The sequence below is a fragment of the Athene cunicularia genome, unplaced genomic scaffold, assembly GCF_003259725.1.
Source record: "Athene cunicularia isolate RWA unplaced genomic scaffold, athCun1 BOjh376180_part1, whole genome shotgun sequence".
Lineage (NCBI taxonomy): Eukaryota > Metazoa > Chordata > Aves > Strigiformes > Strigidae > Athene > Athene cunicularia.
In genome coordinates, this window is record NW_020799150.1 from 442 (window position 1) to 19,953 (window position 19,512).

The 19,512-nt window shown below is 49.8% G+C and overlaps 1 protein-coding gene across 1 annotated transcript in view; it reads left to right on the top strand.

The window, feature by feature from the left end:
- The first annotated feature begins 393 nt into the window (after positions 1–393).
- Positions 394–19,512, top strand: part of KDM2A (lysine demethylase 2A) — a 48,758-nt gene continuing 29,639 nt past the window's right edge. The window contains exon 1 of the mRNA XM_026866925.1: positions 394–573. Coding sequence (XP_026722726.1) covers positions 394–573 — 180 coding nt within the window. The remainder of the gene's footprint in view (positions 574–19,512) is intronic.

Here is a 19,512-nt window from a genome sequence, read left to right on the forward strand (position 1 = left end):
GCTGTATGTAGGAGAGATACTATGCACCTTCTCCGTTCATGGGAGATGTTCTGTACCCGTGTAGCTTCTCCCAAGTGCCATAGTACAGGATATCCAGAGGACGGCAATCATGTTGCTTGGAGGAGTTGGTTCTCTAATGCATAATCTTGACAGCAGCTTGCCTGTTTCATATCCCAGTGTGGGCCAACCAAGCTGCCATTTGTGCTGGTCGGAGTATGGAGTGGAAATCTTTTCCTGATCTGAGACCTGCAGCTCATGTCATGTTACAGAACAGCTGATAAAGTCATTTACTCTAGGTCATGCCTAAAGTTAGAATGGGAACATTAAAAGTTGAGCTGGGCTCATCCACTGTGTTCACTTAGCCCTGCACAGTGGCATGGAACCAGCTTCAAAATGAGCAAAGAAATGAGGGATGTAGGTGCCTTGTGTCTGTGTGCCCTGCTTCACTCTTTCCCTCTGACTTCAAAGGAGGAAGAGGAGGAAGACAGCAGTCCTGGAGTGTCCTTCTCACTCTCTTCAGAAGAGTCGGAGATGGAGCCTGAGGAAGAAAGGATCCGTTACAGCCAAAGACTGGTCAGTATTGGCCCTAAAGAAACAGATTCTCTTCCTGGTTCTGTTGCAACTGAAGAAATAAAAGGCTTTTACTGGCAACAGGTTTAAACAACCCCAAAAAGTGTTGTGGTGCATCGCTGCAGCCTGCCTGGAGGTATTAGCTCAGCTGGCGGAGGGTTAGATGGCTTCGTGGGTCCTGTGCGTGTCACAAAGTTTGTCCTAATGAAGGGTGCTTGCCTACTGAACTCTGGAGGAGGGAAGGGTTGGCGGCTTGGTCTGGATAAGACGCTTTGCAAAGCTGCTGGACAGAAATATGAAATGAGTGTTGGTGTAGTTTCTGGCACGGCAGGTTTTCTCCATGTGTTTGTAACAAGCAGAGAAGCTGAAATACTGTGTGTTACCATTATGTTGGCCTGGACTTGATTTGAGTGTGCTGCGAAATCTGAGAAAACCAGCTTCAGCTTCAAGCTCAAATTTACTTATGCCTGTGCACATGTGCATGTGTCTTCTGGTGTTTTCTTTTGGAGGGAGCTGTTCCAAAAGTCAGGTCCTAGTTAGGCCCTGTCAGGCGCTCCAGCTTGTCTGATGTTTGTGCTGCTGTTCAGGGGACTGCATGAAACTGATGGTCTGGGAGTTGGGCTGTAACAGCGAGCAGTTTGGGAGCAGCTGCTCTGAGAATCTGAGATGATACTGCTGGAGATCCTGCTTAAGGCGGGAAGCTGCTGTGTCTCCTGCAGGTCCGTTTCATGTTGTTTTGGCGCGGTTGTACACCCTTTGGTAAAGGTGAGTGTCAGCTCTGTGATAGCTGAAACTGTAACAGGGTTTCTCTCTGAGGCACAGCAACATGTGTACCCTCTCCCTTAAGGTGCTGTCTGTAAGGTAAATCCTTATCCTTTAATACTCTGAAATCATTTGATGTGAGGCAGTGTGGTACTCAGAGTTAAGCTTTGTCCTCAAGAGTGAGCAGTTCTTGTTACCCTTTTGTTGCTGCTGGGTGCCTGGCCATTGAATGAGTGCCGGGGAGTTGTTGCCAGCACATGCCTTGTAGGGGCCTGGGGACAGAAATCTGCTGGTGAGGGTGTAAACGGTTATTTCAGCACTGGCCCCTGCGGAGAAGAGGATACTGCATAGGCCCTGTTTTGTCTACACCCCTGGTTTAGTGAAGGTGTGCTCCTTTTCTGCTGCTGCTTGGTGACCCTGAATGAATTCCATGTTTACTTTTTGCAGAGAGGATTGTCATACTGGCTGATTTGGTGACAGGCATCTATACTGTTATAGACAGCTGCCTTAACCTGCTTCAGGAACCTGGAGCGACTCTGATTTGAAGTGGTTTTTAATCTTTTCTGTTTTTTGAGAGGGTACTTATCAAAAAAAAAACCAACAAAAAACCAACAAAAAATCCCAAACAAATAAAACTATAATACATCTGTGGGCCCTTCAGGATGGCTTGTTTTTCCCAAGTGCTTTGGTGGATGCTTTAATTTGGCAATGGTGCCAAAAACAGCAGTCCCACCTCCTCCATCGTCCTGACACATTTCTTCCTACAGCTGCACAGCTCAAGGTGCTGGTTTGACTGGGGAGTGACCGTTTCTATAGCCATCAGTCAGGGTGGCAGGATAGCTTCTCTTGGAGACTACGCCAGCTTCAGATTTTGTTTGAACTACAATCTGAGCTACACTTTGACCAGTTGAAGTAACCCAAAATGGGTGGATAAAGACCCGGCAGATGAAGATGACTAGCAGCTAGGAATTTACCAGTTTAAAAATGCTTATAATCTCACAAAGAAAAATCGTCAGGAAGAGTTGCTGTCCTCATGTAGGTGGCCTGGACTCCAGCAGAATGTGCTAAGCTGGATAAATGGCTGCACACTGATGAGCTCCATGCTTAAGGGGCTTGGGAAGGCACATGGGCAGCAAGCAGAGGATGAGGCTCACCTGGGCTTCTGTGGCCTGATGTGCATGTTTTCTATGCTGGCCTGTAGCTGAGAAGAGGAGACATGACCGCTGTGTGGTAGGTGAGGCTTAGTTCATGCCTTCTGCTTTGTTTTTCCTGGGAACTTCCAGCTCATTGCGTTCTCTTGCTGTGTCAGTGATGCTTCCTTGTTGAAGGAACTTTAAAATACGAATATTTGTTTTTTTAAGATGCATGCTTTTAAACGTGGGGAGCTGTTGTCTTAGCTAGTATTTCTGGCCTTTGCAGAACAAGGTACCATGGGTGAATTACTCAGGAAGACAAAAGTGCTGAATCTGACTTATTTGAATATCCTACTCCTACATATGCCTTGGCCTTGAGAGTTGGTTTTAATATGCCTACATCAAAAGTTCTAGGTAGGGCAACAGGTAATGGGTAGTACAGTATGTTTCTGTTGCTGTAAGATGTGTTTCTGTGTGACTGGGGATCAATGTGAATGTGATAGCAAAATAATAAATTTTTTAAAAATAAAATCCAAAGTCGTCCTACCAGCCAAACAACCTTGGCCAGAATAGTTAGTGGTGAAGGGGATGAATTAATTGCATGGGCAAGTAGCGTGGTTTGATGGTACCAGTGGCCTGAGATGGCAAAACCAGCTCCCTATCTGGTGTGGCAGGGTAATTGCACCAACAGCATTGCTGGCTGACTGGCTTTCAGCAGAATGTAGAGCAAGTCTTTAGTGTTTTGTGTTCTTTTATTTAGTGAGCAATACTACTGCCTTCCTCTGGTTCAACAAAAATCTGATCTATGTATGTTTTCTGAATGTATTGTCAGTATTGGTGAAAGATCTGGGTTTTGAGGAGAAATTCACCTCTGCTTCATATGTAGTTGCATTCCTACAAGAATTCTCTGCCAGTTCCCACATCCCTGTGTAGTACAACAATGCTTACATTAGGTGGGTTGTGTTGCTCTAACTGTGCTTGCTTCCTAGCTTGGGTTCTACATCTCAAGATTTTGAAGGCCTGGGGAGCTGGTCTGGTCACAGGGTATTGTTTGGAGGGTGTCTTGCACCCATCTGAAACAATTAGACTGTGGAAGAAGCTGTGTCCTGGCAAGTTCTGGGAGGCTGTCCCAGGAGGGGAAGGCAGCCCGTGGACGATGCTGCGTGAGCAGGGAGAGCGCAGAGAGCAGCGAGTTAAGGGATATCCCTGTTCCTCACCGAGATTCAGCCCTGCAGCCTGAGCCCTGGAGGATGGGACTTGTCAGGCACTGCAGAGTAGTTTTCTATAAGTCTGCATATATGTGGTTGCTCCTCAGCTCTAACGAGGCTGTACTTTGGGGATTGGTTTGAGGTGCTGGCTTTATAAGCTGTTAGCTGCGTGTCTTGCAGTCCCTTAATGGAGGAGCTGAAATGCTCTATTGTATCCTATGCCCCGAGTGACAGTCCAGCCCTGGCACTAACAATGCCGTGGTCCCTCTCTGAGACTTGGAAGTCTTCTGCTGACTGTCGCTGGGTGGTCGCACCCAGCCCATGTCACACCAGGCTGTTCAGCTCCCTGTGAGGAGGCACACTGGCACCTGGAGCTGGAGCCTGGGCTTCTTAAAGGCAGGGGCAGCAATGTGAGCAGCTCTGTCTACAGACTAAGCTCTGGAGAAAAAGTTCAGTTAGTCTGGTGCTGCGATGCTCAGGTACTCTGCCTGGTTTTGACTGTCCAGCAGTTTCTTCACAGAGTAGGTCGCCTGCCTTGCACTGCCTCGGCACTCACCAGGATCTCCATGAGGTGATCTGAGAGCCTGAAAAGGAAACTGTTGCATGTATGTAACTTAATTTTTTGGTAAGGTTTTGTCTGTGTCAGATCATCAGCAGGGAAGGAATCTCCTGGTGGTGCTTGGAAGCTGTTTGACGACCACGTTAGTACATCTCTGGAAACTGCTGCTGGAGGGGCTGTTTGACCCAACACTTTCTAAAGCTGTGCTTGGCCCGCTCAAGGTGAGGCGTGCCGGGTGTGTGGGCCTCCGCTGAGGAGGGGTTTCTCTCTTTCTCCACTCTCCACTGCACACAAAGCCACTTTACCCGTCCAGATCTGTGTGAATCTGTGGAGTTGCCAACAGGCTCCTCAGCAGGACGTGGGGCTGGTGTCTGCCTGTCCTCCTGCAGGGCAGTTACTGAGTATTCCTGGGTGCTGGAAGTGTGAGGAAATCTCACCCTCTGTCTGCTCCAGGGCTGATTTTTGCCAGGCCTTTCCTGTAAACTAAGACTATCAAGACTCTGAATTACAAGTTGGATTAGCACGTCACCAAAGTGATGCCCTATGCTTTCAGTGACAATACTCAGGGTGAGGAATGAGGGATAGCAACGTTGGATCTCTTCAGAATGGTTTGGGGGAGCATAGGGGGTGAGTGCCATTACTGTAACGACAAATCCTGCCCCAAATCCAGTCGGTCGGGGTCTTTCTGCAGCTGTCAAGTCAGCAGTCTGTATCGCAGGGTGTGGTTCCAAGTTAAGATTGCCGGTGTAGCAGAGCTGGTTTAAGAGGTTTTCTCCCTCCCTCTGTTAGTGCCTCAGGCGCTGATGCCCCTGAGCTGAATGCTGCTGCAGGGAATTGTGGATGCATGCCTTAGATAAAAGTGTGGGGGGTGGGTATCTAATCCAAGCTGTTGGCTGTGCTGGCTGCCCCACCAGCAAACCCGATGAAACAGGAGAGGTGGCAGCCTGAGATCGGGAGACAGGGTGGAGTAGGAGACTCTTAAACTGGCTCTTCTGCTGGAGAGAGCGTGCAGTGGAGCCACCCCCTCCCTCAGGGCAGTGGGTGCTCTCTGGGGCTCTGGCACAGCTCCTGCCAAGGGTATTGCAATGCTTGGGCTCCGACTGACCATCCCTAGCTGGGCATATAGTGGCACCCTTGTTTTCATTGTTGGAGATTGTTGTGACTCCTATGAAAGGAAATGGGCCTGTGGAGGAGGAGACCAACCCGCTGATAAGTGCTCTGGGTGCTGGAGCATATGGGAGATGAGAGGTGAGCTGGAGTGTGAAATGCTCTCTCCCCCATCGCTTGGGGCAGTCCCTGTCCTGCCTTAGCACTGCCCTGCCCTGCCCTCTGGTTAGATCCTTGTGTGAAATTTGAGAGGAGGCCTCTGCCTGTCCTTCCCAGCCAAAAACTGAGGCCTCTCCTGTAAACAGCAGTTAGCAAACCTGTCCTTACATGTTGGTGTCCACGCTATCCCCTGGGCAAGAGTTCACATGAGCTTTGCAGTATGTGGAGTCATCAGCTGAGGGATGGAGCTCTAGGAGCACGGAAGAAAAGGTTTCTCTTGCAGCTCTGTGTACTGTGGAGTGGCATCAGTGTGCCCAGGGTGTGCGCTGCCCATGCCTGTGGGACGGCAAGGCTGGCTCTGATGGGTGCCCAGAGTCGCAGCAGCTCTAATCTTGTGGTTTTCAACTTGTTCATATCAGTGGTACCAGGTATTTTCTGCAAGATGGGGTGATGTCAAATGCACGACACAACCTGTGGGGCCAGGAAGACCCTTGCACATTAGTGTTCATGCAACACTCGTGACAGAGTTCCAGCCCTTATCCTAACAAACACTGCCAAGGGGATAGATGGCCTCAGAGCTGTGAGAGGGACATCAGCAGGACACTGCTTATGGCTGGTAGGATAGCAAGGAGAAGGAGGCAGCTCTTGCCCTGCCTGTGTTGGTCAAGCAGCTGCCCTTGCTCTGTCTTGACTGGCTCACACTGTCCCAAAAGTGGGATGCAAGGAGCAATGTCTTCCCCTCCAGTTCAGCCTGACTTCTTGTTTGTTCTCCTTGTAATGCTGCTCTCTACCAGGTAGTGATCCCTTGCAGTCGCTGGTGTTTGTCATCCTCAGATCTTGGTGTGCTTGGCAGAGGCCTGCAGAATACTGCCTTTCCATTGACTTGAGACTCGTATGTGTGTGCTGGGCTGAGCCTACCAGCGTAGTTCCTGCGGGTACTGAAGCGTGGGACGAGCCACAAGCGCTCGCTGAGAATCTGGGTGGTTGTACGTCACTCCCCCCCGCGTTTGAAATTTGACGCTGGCAGTCCCTTACCCGGTCAAGCAGCGCTCCCTTTGGTTGCCTGAAAGGGCTCAGAGTTTGTCTGCTGTGTGCCCTCCATGAAACCCTGTCTGGCCAGATGTCACTGGTCTGCTGGACACACCTCAATTTCCTAGTCTAGACAGGACCTGTGCAAGTAGGGTAATTAATATCTCCCACATGCCTCTGCCTCAAAGTGAAGACACTGCAAATGAGTCATTCCAAATGACCCAGGTGTAATAATTGAGCTCTAAATAATTTAGGGACTGTTCAGATTTGATCTGGGCAGCTCTTTGGTGGAAGCTAGCAGCAACTGAAAGCTATCCTGGGAAAGCTTTAGAAATCCCTGTGAGCATTTAGATGCTGAAAGATGGAAGAGTGTGGCTGGTCCCTGGGAAAATACGTCCCTGAAACCAACTGGATGATGTTCTGTGTCAGCAGAGTCACGCAGGAGGTAAATATCTCTGCTGGTTTCTTACTGTCCGAAGCCTGGCTGTGTCTTGAATGTGTCCTGGAAGCCAGTGCAGGAGTTCCTGAAGTTACTTCAGAGTTACCAAAGAATATCTGCGAGTTGTGTCTTTGTCTCCTGTTAATAAGCAGGAGTAGATTTTCACAGGGTTATCCCAGCTGGAGGTGACACTAACAAGTTGGAGAGCAGGCCCTATGCCCTCAGTACCTTTTTATTCTTGGCTCATTATGTCAGGAGCCACACCGACGGGTCTACAGGTCACTTTCTGGCACGTGGGGGAAGTGGTGGTGTGCTCAGAAGGTGGAAAAACAAGGTGGTGCACAAACACTGTCCTCTGAAAATGTATGAGGGAAAGCAGTGGTCTTCAGGGTGAGATGTTTGGTGGCATGAGATGTTCGGTGACAGAAGAGTGTTGCTGATTCCAGAGGAGAAAATGATGGGTGAGCTCTGAGGTAGTAGCCTGAGCATTGGAAGTCTAGGTTTGCTGACAGTGTTGACTTAGTAGTTCACAAACTTTGTTACACGATGCCTGACCTGCTTTTATTTGGCTGGAAGAGGTAGAAGGTGAGGAGGAACACGATGTACCACGTTGAATCGCGGCACGTTGTCATGCAGCTGTGGCAGTGGACAGTGCATCCGCAGCATGATCCTGCTTGGGGGTGGCTGCTGTGCCGAAGCACGTACCAGGTGCTCAGAGAACAAGAGTTATAGCTGAGCAGATCTGCTTTATCCTACCTGTTCTTGGTCCTGGTGGAGAGGGAGATGAGAGCAGAGAAGCTTCTTGCTTAGTTGCCTTGAGAAAAGCAAAAGTGCAAAGTGGAAGAGCAAACCCCACGGTATGATGACAGGGCGTATAATTAGATATCAAAGATAATAAGCTGTCAAAAGCTCTAGGAGGCAAGAAGGATGGGGAGCATGTATCTCAGAACTGGAAGGTTGTCTCCAGTCAGTTTGGAGAACCTGACATCTCAGGTTTGATGGTCTTGGGGTGGGGGTCAGACAGAACAAACCTGTGCAGAGCCCTCCGCGCTGGGAGGGAGCAGTGGAGGCATGTGCCCCTGCTTGGAAAAGCTTCAGTTTCAGCTGAAGCAAAGAAGCTCTCTGTGACTGCACTTGTAGAAACACATCAGCAAAAAGCCTGTCAATAAAATTTGAAACCAGAATCGCAGCTATCTTTCCTCTTGGATGATCTCAAGCTAGTTGAGCTGCGGACTGAACTCTTTGCTCTACAAGTGAGACCATGTTCCTACTGCTCCTCCTCTAACTCGCTCCCTCTCAGGTCCTGTCAGTTCTGCCAAGTAGCAGCTTTAGGAGCAAATGTTCTGCCACCTCTGTGTTGCATCTTGGGCAGTTAGGAAACATTCTGTGACTTACGTGCCCCACCCAGCTAGAGGTAGCTAACGGTTGGACCACACTGGCTAATTTTCACTTCTTCTTGCTCATCAGATGGGGAAATCACAGGCTCCAGGACAGTGTAACAAGAATGAGTGTGAGCTGCTCTAAGTCACTGATGCTAGAAGAGCTCAGCTCATACAGCCTGGCACTTTAATCTGGAGAGACCAGAAGGGATGTGATCAACTCAGAGTTTTTCTGTTTGCTGATCCTCCCTATCCCCCCCCCCCCCCCCAGCTCCTAGGAACCAGGTAAGGAGATTTGTAGCTGTCTGCAGGTGTTGCTTGCTGGCACTTGAGGTGGTTCAGATAAACCTGGTGACAAAGTGTAGCCTGTGAATTCATGATGGGGGAGAGGAGATGGATCCCTTTGACAGGGTTTCTCTCTTCCATTTCTGTGCAGCCATGCTTGTGCATCTCTGTTGCTGTAGAAACAGTACGAGTAGTAAACAGCATGAGCTGGCTGTCCAGGGACTCTGAATTCCTGTAGAAGTTCCAGGAAGTTGAACTGGAGGAGGTTTTGGACTGGGATCTGCCCAGGGTTACAGGCTGGTAGGAAGAGAGAGGTGGATTTACGCTTGTGCAGTAGTCTGATGGGAAGGTGTGCTGTCTGTAGCGCTTCCACCCAGGTCAGGTGCCTGGAAGGGTGCAAATCTGGGTGGCATCCTTGCTGCCAGAAGAGCTGAGCTGTGGTTCTCAGCACTGCTTGTGATGTTCTTGTGCGAGTGAGCGAGCTGGAGCAGGGTGGCAGGACTGGTGACTTTTACTGCTGTCAGCTAGGACAGGTCATGATGGTGAGGTGGTGAGTGGAGCAGTAAACTTTCCTTCCTACAGTACATAAAACACTGGCTGCCTTTTGTCTTTCCCTGGATCGTTTTAGCTATCACACTGTTCACTAACAAGAGTTTTAATAAAGGCACCCCACAGACACAGACCTCGCACCCTTTTATGTCAAGGAAGAGGCTCTGAGGTGTGATTGTCATGTGTGGTTTTTGTTAGTGCTGGTCCAGGAACTGACTGCAGAATTGTGCTGTCACATCTTACCTGGTCCTGACAGAGTTCGAGAGAAGAGGTTGCTTGATAAAAGACACTGGGGGAAGGATTGGGATGTTGCTTGATAGCACCGTTATCTAGAGAAGCAGTGAGAATGCACCTCCCTGGGTGGGATTGCAAGTGAGGTGTGCAGAGGGGATAGTCCTTTTGGATGTTGCTTCTTACTTTGCCTAACTTTTCATGAGGCAACAGTGAAAATCTGCAGGGTGAGAGGAGAGGCAGTGCTGCAGAACTTAGACGGTGAAGCAAAAGCTGGAGGAACAATCAGAAGGCTGAAGAGCAGAAAAGCCTGTAGTTTTTAAAATTTAAAAAAAGGCTGGCCTGTGTTGTTCAGTCCAAGAGTGCTCTGCTTCCCCCTTACTCTCCCACGTACCCTGGCTCTCAGGAGCTGTAATCTTGGGATCGAGCTGCTGGAAGTGGAAAGGAGAGTACTGGAAGTGGGTGCTCCTTTAGGGTTAGACTGCCTCAATGTCTCTATTTTGCTGTGCATAAATATTTCCATGTGTCACTGAGCCCCTTTGCCTCATTTGGAGTAAGGAAAGGGCAAGTACTGGGCTTCTTGTGGAGCAAAGGGGGAGGGAGTGCATGCAACGATGGTGTAACAGTGCAGAGTACAGAGGAAACAATCCTTCCTAGTACATGGTTTCATACACTGTCCATGTTCTTCTCAATGGTTAGGGTTGTTTTCCTTCTTTGTAAGCATCCTAGGCCCTGTAGCCTGCAATTCAGGCAGCTCATTGCTATTCTCTTTAAGGGACAGTGAGTTTAGCAGGAAACAAACCCCAAAGCTTCCTGTGCTTTTGCTGTCCAAGTACTCCTGTGGTCCAGCTTTGTTCAGTTTGTGTGGCAGGGCAGAACTAGCAACAGGTTTCTACAGAGCTGAGCTGGGACTCTGGGAAATTTGGAGGATGTGCTCTTCCCCACTGAAAAATCTGAGCTAAGTCCTCTGAACTCCCACCATGCTGTGAACAGAGAGGTGCTCTGCCTGTCCCACCAAGGAGTGAAGTTGTGTCGTGCTGACTTACTAATGTTAGATCAGCTGCACCTCTGTCCCTTGGGCTGGCTCTGAGTCGTCTCTGCCCCGTGGTCTGTGTGGGTTCATAAACCTGGAAGTTAATGGTAAACTTTCAAGCCTGTTTTCTTGGAGAAGTTTTGGTCTATTTTGTTCCATTTTGGGGATGCTCTGTTACCTTCCTGTACAAAGCAAAAAGGAGGTGGTAATGTCAGAGGCTGACTGCGTGGCACATGTGCCGGGGACACCTTGGCAGGAAAAGAACTCTACACAGCAGGTTTTTTCCTTGGATTTCTTCTGGGTTGGAAGCAGTGGGAGGTAATTAAAGGGACTTGGAAGAATTGATGGTCCTTCATGAGCTTCCTCAAGCTCACAGAATCCAGGCAGAGTTTGTCTAGATATCAGGGTGCTACAGTTGGTGATGGGTATGGGCAGTCTGAGGGTTGGTAGTGCCATAAAAACTAGTTGGGACAGTGGCTGTGAAATGCGCTGCAGGTGACTGGGGTGAGAAGCATTATCCTTTCCTAGGAGCAGCGTTTCCTTATTGGGACTGTTGCCAGACTTGCCCATCTGTGATCTGATCTAGCATGTTCCTCTGTCTTGTAGTTCTGGTCAGTGTGTGGTTTAGCAGCAGCTGCTGGAGTTCTCCTTGGCCCATTGGTGCTGTTTCCCCACCTGCCTCTTTCAGCCTTGCTCCAATTCCCCAATTACTCCTTGTGTACATCCAATTTTGTAACCAAAAGTGCAAACCAAAGCGTTCTCCCTGCTCGCTCTGAAACGCTGCCAGCCCTGCTCGTGATAGGAATCCCTCCTGGAGCTGTGAAGCCTGGAAGGGCTCCAGTTCTGCGTAGATCCTGTTCACTCCTCAGCCTGGTACTTTGAGTCTGTCTTTGTCCAAGCATGTGCAACCTGGGATACACCAGTTCTGCTCTCCAGGTTTTGAGAGAGGCAGGATATGGGGCGTTAAACCTGCTGGGTTAGTTCTTGGGTTCCTCTTGTGAAACCAGGTAGCAAAGGAGTGAGTTTAGTACAGCCGTCTTGTCCAGATAGCCATCACTGGTGGATAGGGCATGCAGAGATGCTAAAATTAGCCACCTGCTAGCTTGTCCTGGTGTCAGCTGGCCTCCAGGCTTGCACTGAGACAGATATGGCCACTGACAGGTTGCCCTGGGGCTCTTGCTTGGGGGATTATGACCTTTTCAGATCCTTCTGTGGTGCCTCCTTCTAGCTGGGGGAGCAGGGAGCCCAGGACCACTTTAGTGATCATCTCTGGGGCACTGGCAGTTCTTTAGCAAAGCAAATGGCTCTGCAGAGCCAAAATATTAACAGAATGACATGGGCCCACTGCTGTAGGATCCTTTGTACCCCTAGGGTGATGGGAGGTGCTGTGGTTTTAGTTATTGCTTCTTGTGCTTGGAAGGAAGAAGAGCAGAGGAGAAAGTGAAGTGATTGAAGGTGGGGAGGCACAGAGGACTGCAGGCAGAGAGAAACACAATGTGCTTGTATGGACCAGAGCTTGGAGCCTACCCCAGGAGCTGAAGTGGGAGGTGCAGGTTTGGAGGAGAGGAATATAGAAAGAAAAAGCTCTTGTGCTTAAGAGAAGCAGTAACCTGGCAGACTGCTGACTGGATGTCGTAATCTTTGCGCCTTGGATCTTCACGCTGTATCTGAAAATAATTACAAGGGAGTGTCTTTGCTGCATAGTCAGCTCTGGTATTGGCACCTGCTCTGCCATGGGTCTGTCCAGCAGCAGCTTTCCTGCTTCCGTGCTTGTCTGTCCCCCTGCCAGGGGTTGCCTTTGCCTTGTGCCTTCCCAGGGAAATAGGACCTTTTCCCACTGATACAATGGATCTCACTGACCTTTGCGGGGTGGCTGTTAACTGCTGGTGGATCTCAGCATGGCGTCTTGCTGCAGGTACTTGCTCAAGATTAAAACACCCATCAACAGGTTTGGATGTTGAAGGTCTGGACTTACCTAGACAAGAGCTATAGCTGTTTGCTGTAAAAGTATGTGAGAAGCTAAGCTCAGAAATTGGGGAGAGTTAAGCTTTTTGGTTTATTACCAGTTTTGATGCATTTCAGCAAAGTAAACCTACAGAAGGATGGGTGGCTAGGAGGCACCCAGTGAGGAAGAGGAAAGATCCACAGGTAAGTCACGCTGTTCTGTACGTACGCTGGGAGCCAGGTAGAAGTTACAATACCTGCAGCAAGGGCAGCTTGGAAGGAGGGAGTTCAGAAACAGGAGTGAAACGTCACTGCATTCTTCATGTCAACATCTTTCCTCTAAAGGAATAAAGGAGGGTTGTGGGAGACTTCAAACCAGGCAAGCTGCTCTGGAAACACAGCAGACAAAGGAGAGGAGACACAGAGGAGGGAAGAGTGAGGGGTGCTCTGGTCTCCTGAAGTGGAAGAAAACTGTGGCTCAGCAGGAGGAGGCTTCCTGGGGACTGGGAGATGGAGATGTTGGGAGATCAGGGAGGGAATGGCAGCAGACAGAACAGGAAGTGACTAAAATACTGTAGTGTTTGTTGGTTTCACTCTGTAAATATGTGAGGCGCACTCGGAGAAAGGACGGCTTGTTCTTTTTTTCAAAAGTGACCTTGTACTTGTTCTTCTCTCAAAAAAAAAAAAAAACCAAAAAAAACCCAAAACCCCACCCCACAGGAGAGTAGTCTTCTGGTTCCTTTCAGCTGACTATCAGTTCCTTTGCCATTAGAGGTAGCTGTGCTCCGTCGAGGCAGCGCTTGCTGCTGGAGAGAGGTGTCCAAGGAAGGGTTTTGAAGAGTACCACTGTGGAGCTGCATGAGGCACTTCATCCGGCATCCTTGGGAGAAGGAGACTGCAGGTGAAAGGATCAGAATAGAAGGGCTAGCACTGAAGCTGTCTGCGGGATTAATATTCATGCTTCCTATTTCCTACACTAATTGAATGGTACCCAAGAGGGCCAGAAAGAAATGGTGAAGGACAGCTATCTTAGATGAGAATTGCTAGCTGGCTGGTGTTGGAGGATGAATAAACTGCTTTTATCTTGACCCTGCCTGACACAGAGAAAGGCTTTGGACTGCTTGTCAGTTCTTCCTTAGTAAAGCTCATCAGTATGAGAAATGCCTGAATCCTAACACAGATCACAAAGCTGAAAAAAGGCAATATTTATGTATTGCTGCCTAATGCTGAACACTGAGGTTATCCGACATATACGTGTAATGTGCCTGACTCTTATCCCTTGCTTTGCTGGGGCTGAGCTCCACCTGCGACATTCTCATGGATGGCAGTTTCGGAGTTGTTTCCTGATCTCCTTTTTGGAAGTCATGCACCCCTGGCTGAACTGAGTTGACACTGGAAGAAATCCCAGTAGTGGAGCCACTCCTGGGCAGAAGCAGTCTCAGCCTAAGAGCCCTGGGCTGTGACTTGCTGGTGTGCTCTGGCAAGGCCTGCCAGGATGGGTTTGCACCAAGAAACAGAAAGAAGAGTTAGGAAGGCTGTAGCAATCTGCTGGGAAGGGGTACTTGGCCAAGACCCAGCCCTGGCATGGACTGTGGGACAAAGGTAACCAGCTTTTCCTAGAGAGAGATGAAATTGTGCTGTAGGAAGGATTTGTGCAGCTCTCACAAAGTGTATACTGGTGGAAAAATATTAGTGTGTTGTGGCTTTGCATGTCTCTTGCCCTTTGCAGGTGTCACCTGTAGCCAGTTATTGAAGAGGGTAGCAATTCCCTGTGTGGCAGGTGAGGACCAAAGCGCATCAGAGAAGAAAGGGGTCTTGGAGTGTCCCTACACAAGCCCTGGGCTTGTGCACTGACCACATCTGTCCTCAACGGAGACTCGATTTGGGGAGCTGTGGTTTGTGTAACTCTGCTGTGAGGAAGCTGCAGACTCCACGAGGTGAAAACTCTGCTGCAGAGATATGCCCAAAGTCCCAGCAGATGCTGCCTCTCCCAAAACACACGCTTGGAAGTGCAGAAGCCTTTCCTTCCTCCTGTCTGCTCTGCACGCACTGAAATATTGTTTTTCCCCACCCGTCCCAAGACAACAATGACATGAAAGCGCTGTGGCCCTGGCCGAGTACACGAGAGGCGTTGTATAACTGATGGGAGCTATTTGTATTGTGACAGCGCTTTTGAGTCCTCAGCCATGACTGGGATGCTATTCTCCTACATACTGTGCAAATTAGGAGGCCAGACTCTTCCTTGCCCACAGGAACAAGCAAAGCTGATCTGGCTGGGAGTGTGGAGGGAGTTTTGTGGCTGATGCTTTGCTGATGACAAGAGCATTAGACTTTGGAATTTGCTCAGCTGGAGGAGGCAGTTCCCTTCCTTCTGTGTTCTGCATCCCTGTTTCCCTATTGCAAAGGGATTCAAGTTTAAGGTGTTTCTGCCTGTTTCCTGGTGTTTGCACCTTTGCAGTGTGGCTGCCTTCTGTTTGCCTTGGAGGCTGTGCTGTGCAGGAGATCAGGGAGAGGAGTGGGACAGTTCCCTGATCCCACAGTGCAGATCCATGGATGGATCTAGCTGAAGTGAAGTTTGTATTGCTGCTGTTCCATGTAGTGTGAGTCTACAGTTGGTTGGGCTGGTAGAGCAGCATCCTCTGAAACATTGTGTTTCTTTGGTCATAAAGCCTCCAAGTTTATCAGTGAGTGACCACATTTGCTGCACGTTCACATAGGGTAGGAGTGGGCTCTGTCTTCAGAGCCATAATTTGTGTTTAGGATTAACCAACACAAAGGGATTTTGTGGCCCAAGTGCCAAATTGGAGTGACCAAGCACTAGAGCTGGCATCGTGTGGGCAAGCAGCAGCGATGGGGCACGGAGAGGGAGTGGGTGGATGGGGAGGGGAGTGGGAACTTCTCTGCATAGCATCTCCTGGCAGTTCACCCCAGGTCGCTCAGCACTGGTGGGATTGTACCCCCAGCACAAGTGCAGCATCTGTCTATGGCACCAGTGGGATCCAGATCAGGCCTGGCCATGTGGTCACATTTCTGTTAAATTAGCTGGCCTACACAATCCAGAGCCTGGGCTGGCTTGGTGCCACTTCCAGAAGGACAGACAATGCCTGATGTGGTATGCAGTCTAGCAGGGCAGTAACTGTGTCCACTCCAGAAGGAAATCTTGTAAGCTGTCAGACTGAACTAACACTGGGTTCGTACCCAGTTGTGAGGCTGCAGCAGTCTTGGCCCAGGGGAGGCTCCCAAGGATGCTTGTTCAGCCATGCTATAGGTACACTTAAACCATGTAAAACTTTTGCGGATTGCCCAGTCTGTCCTGGCAGTAGCTGAAGGACAGTGCCTAGGAGCAAGCCAGCTAATGCCATCTGACATTCCACCGGGATAAAGGAAATCTGAGCACATCAGCCAGACACCAGGGTCCCTGCGAGACGACAGCAGAGGAGGGAGTTTCCTGGTATGTTGGTTATCTACCTGGTGCATTTGTGCTGTATCTTGCTGCTACCTAGTTTTTCAGGCTGCTTATGTCCTTGGACAAGGACTGTCGGCTGCTCTGTGCTGCTCTTTACTGTGAGAGATGTCTGCTTGAAGCAGGGCTGCAGCAGCTCATCACACTTCTGGCTGGAGCTGTGTTCCAGCCCAGGTTTCCTGAGGTGAGAACTTCGTGGTCAAGCGGGACATGCCAGAGTTTCACCCCAATGCAGTAACCCCTGTTGTGTAGCCCTGAAATAGCATTTATACTTCCATCCCGAGAGCCAAATATAAAGTTATTAAGAGACTAGTTTGAGTGTAGCCCCTTCTTACCAGCATTTAGCATGCCAAACCTTTTTGATCTTGGGAGGTTTTATACCCAGTGAAGGCAGGAGAGCTGCTTTTCCCCAAACCTGCCAACTAATAGCAAAGTATCTGGAGTAAGGGATCAGGTCAAAATGTAGACCAGAGCCTGGTCCTGCGGTGTGCCAACACCCACCTGATCCCAAAGCAGGCGAGACCCACAGACTACAGTGCCCAGCATCCTCCGCTTCATTATGCACATCCTCTAATCAACAGAAAACTGCCTGCCAGGGCCAGTAGTCCTAAGCCTGTTTTCTAGACTTCCCTGGGAATGCAGGTGAGTGAAAAGCTAATCATGCTGGAAGGTTATGAGAATGCTTGACTGGATGAAGTGTGCCTTGAACTTCCCTGGTATGATTTAGTAAGGAGTAAGATACCTGCAAAAGAGTCTCTAGTAGCTGGAGTCCTTACATGAGGAGTCAGAGGTGTCCCAGCAGGAAATGCAACAGGCAGCTGACATCTGACTGTGTCACAGGGCGGGATCCAAGACGTGTGTCAGCTGGACAGAGTCTGCACAGCTACGGGTCTAAACAAGCACGAGGGAGCATCATGACCTCTGCTTCTTTCTCTGGAAGTACAGAAATGTAAAGGGGAAGCTACAAATTTGTTTCCTTGGCATGTTTGCCTGCATGATCTAAGCCTTCCCCACACTTGCTCGGTGCTCTTCAAGGCAGAAGTGATTTGAAATGGTTCTGGGATGGGAATTGTGGCTGTCCAGCAAATGGGGCTGTTTAAGCACCTTCAGCAAAGGTGAGGAAGGGTCTGTGGGTGTACGTGGAGCTGGAATCTGTTGGATTCATCCACTGTCCAGCCAGGAAAGTGTGTCTGCATCCTGCCTGGCAGAGCTTGGAGCGTCTTTTGTCAGGGCTTGCAGCAGTGAGCGGCACTTCCTGAAGCAAGCGCTGAGCTGGGCCCATCAGTGCTGAGGAGAAGAGTGGGTGCTCTCGGTGCTCTGGCACCCAGAAGTGAGTGCCTGGCCGCTGTTGGGTGTGCTGTGCTGCCTGGGGGAGTTCAGCAGGGTCTCCTGTGGGTTAAGAGGAGCAGAGATGTGTGGGAACTGGTGGTTCAGCTTCCTGCCCCCCCGCCCCAAAGGTGGAGCCAGCACCATTCTGCCTGCCCGTGCTGAGTGCCCAGGACACCCACACAAGGTTCTTGGCTGACAACAGATGCCTGCTCCATCCATTCTCGCCACAGGTGTTGTGCTGTGGTGGCTGTGCCGGAGCCATCAGACTTCAGCCCTCCCAGGCAGCTCCTTTGGACTGTTCCGGACAGGGGGCTTTGCCGTGGGGTGAGGGTTGCAAATGGGGGAAGAGACTCCCTTCTTCCTAGGAGCTGGAAGCCTGGCCCAGCCCCAGTTAGCTGCTGGGTTTCATGCTCTCAGATGCTGTCCAGCCTACCTGGAGTGGGGAGGGACTGCATTTGAAACAGGCCTTTCCTAAAATGCTGGGGCTTTCCAGCAAAAACTGAGCATGAGGCTCACTCTCATGTATCCCTAAATCCTGTCCAGGGCAGGCCCCTTTTCCCCTGCCCTATTATAAAACTGAGTACTACACAGTGTTAATGGATTCAGTGATTTTTAAGGGAAAGGGCTTAAAAGGTGGGCTTGCCCTCCAATATAACACAGCCAGGTGCTCTTTTCCAAGTAATACCTCTACATCTCCAACTTCAGGCTCTGGTGCATCTCCTGGAAAGAGCCAATCTGAGTCTGGCCCTTGCAGTGTGAAATGCAAAGTATTCCCCAGGAATATGGTGCTTGGCTTCTGCTGGTGGCACATCTATCTGTCTTTTTTTAATGCATGATTGTACGTTTTATACAAGTGTGTGTTGATTCACACACACAGCTATTGAAGCTGTTGATTCAGCTATCATAGTGTGTGAAGGGCTGGGGGAGCAGGCAGGCAGGGGGTTAAGGGGAAGGTGAGTGAGGCCAAGCTGGCGACTAAGGGTAAAATAAACCCTCACCCACTATGACCACCAAAAGGTGGGCTTGTATCTCCTGGGACTTCATGTGGTCAGAGCAAGCCCTGCCTTACCCCTGCCTTCCTGGGTGAAGAAGGCAGGAGTAAACGGAGTGTGGCTTTGGGTGAAATCCAAATCCCAAACTCTGGGAAGGACATCTGAACTCCGGAGAGGAGATCTGCAGCTTGCTGACCCTAGGAGGGGAGTTCGAAGTGTGTGCCTTCACTTGGGAAAAGGCGCTCCTGTCTTTTTCCAGGAGTGAAAAGAAGGAAGAAATGAGCTATTGAATGCGCTCCACTCCAGGCAGCGAGAGGTGTGCCGTGGCAGGAGGTCGTGCAGGGGCTGTGGTGCAGACGTGCACACCCGTCACCTCACGGCAATGGTGAATTGTATCATCACAATCCGTGGTGGAGCCAGTGTTGTTGCTGGGGCTGTGATCCAGCTACCAGCGCTGCGATGCTGCTGTGCCTCCCTGCTTCCAGGCAGTTGTGACAGTAGCTGCTGCGTCACCTCCTGCCCATCCTGTCCCTGGCACAACAAATGGTGTGAATGCTTTATAATGGGAGCATCCCTAATTGGGAGAAGTCAGCTTGGCTAATTCAGACCAGGTTGACTTTTATCTGAGGGGATTTAGGGAGCATTCCCACGAACTGCTCTGCCAGAGTGTGGCTGATCTTTGGAGGGGTGGCCAACAGCTGGGGACAGTAATTTCTTCCAGATCCAACAAAGCTAGAAGAGGATGTCTGTCAGGAATCACAGTACAGATGTACTCATGAGACCCTCTAAGAAAATGGTTACTTCCCACACACACACAAACAAGGGAATAAATAAACTTTTGTGTACAAGTGTAGCCAAAGATGAAAACTTAAGAACTGTCTTCAGCATAAAACCTTCCTTTATCACTGCATGTTCTGGCAGGGATTTAAATTCACAAGTGTCTTTACCTCCAGCACAGCAAAATACTGGTGCACCTGTAAAAATGGGAAATGGCTTTTTTTTCCCCTTTGCCCCAGTTATACTGAATTATGTCCCTTCCTCCCATGTTTCTGTGTTAGCGCTCATTAGCAGTGAATTACCTGTCTCCCATACAACCCAACTTGCACAAATCTGTTCGTTGTAGGAGGAGCAAATCTGATGTTTCAGTGGTGTGTTTTTGGATCCGGGACAGACGCTGCCGAAATAGATCTTCTCTGGCGTGTCTCTCTTGAAAACTGATACCAACAGGGCTTTTTGAGCAGGAGACCTAGTGGATAATGTAACTGGGTAACGCAGGGTCTCCTCTCGGGGAGTAGAAGAGTGTAGACTTCTCTGCTGCGGGGTAAGGGCTCCCCCAGAGGC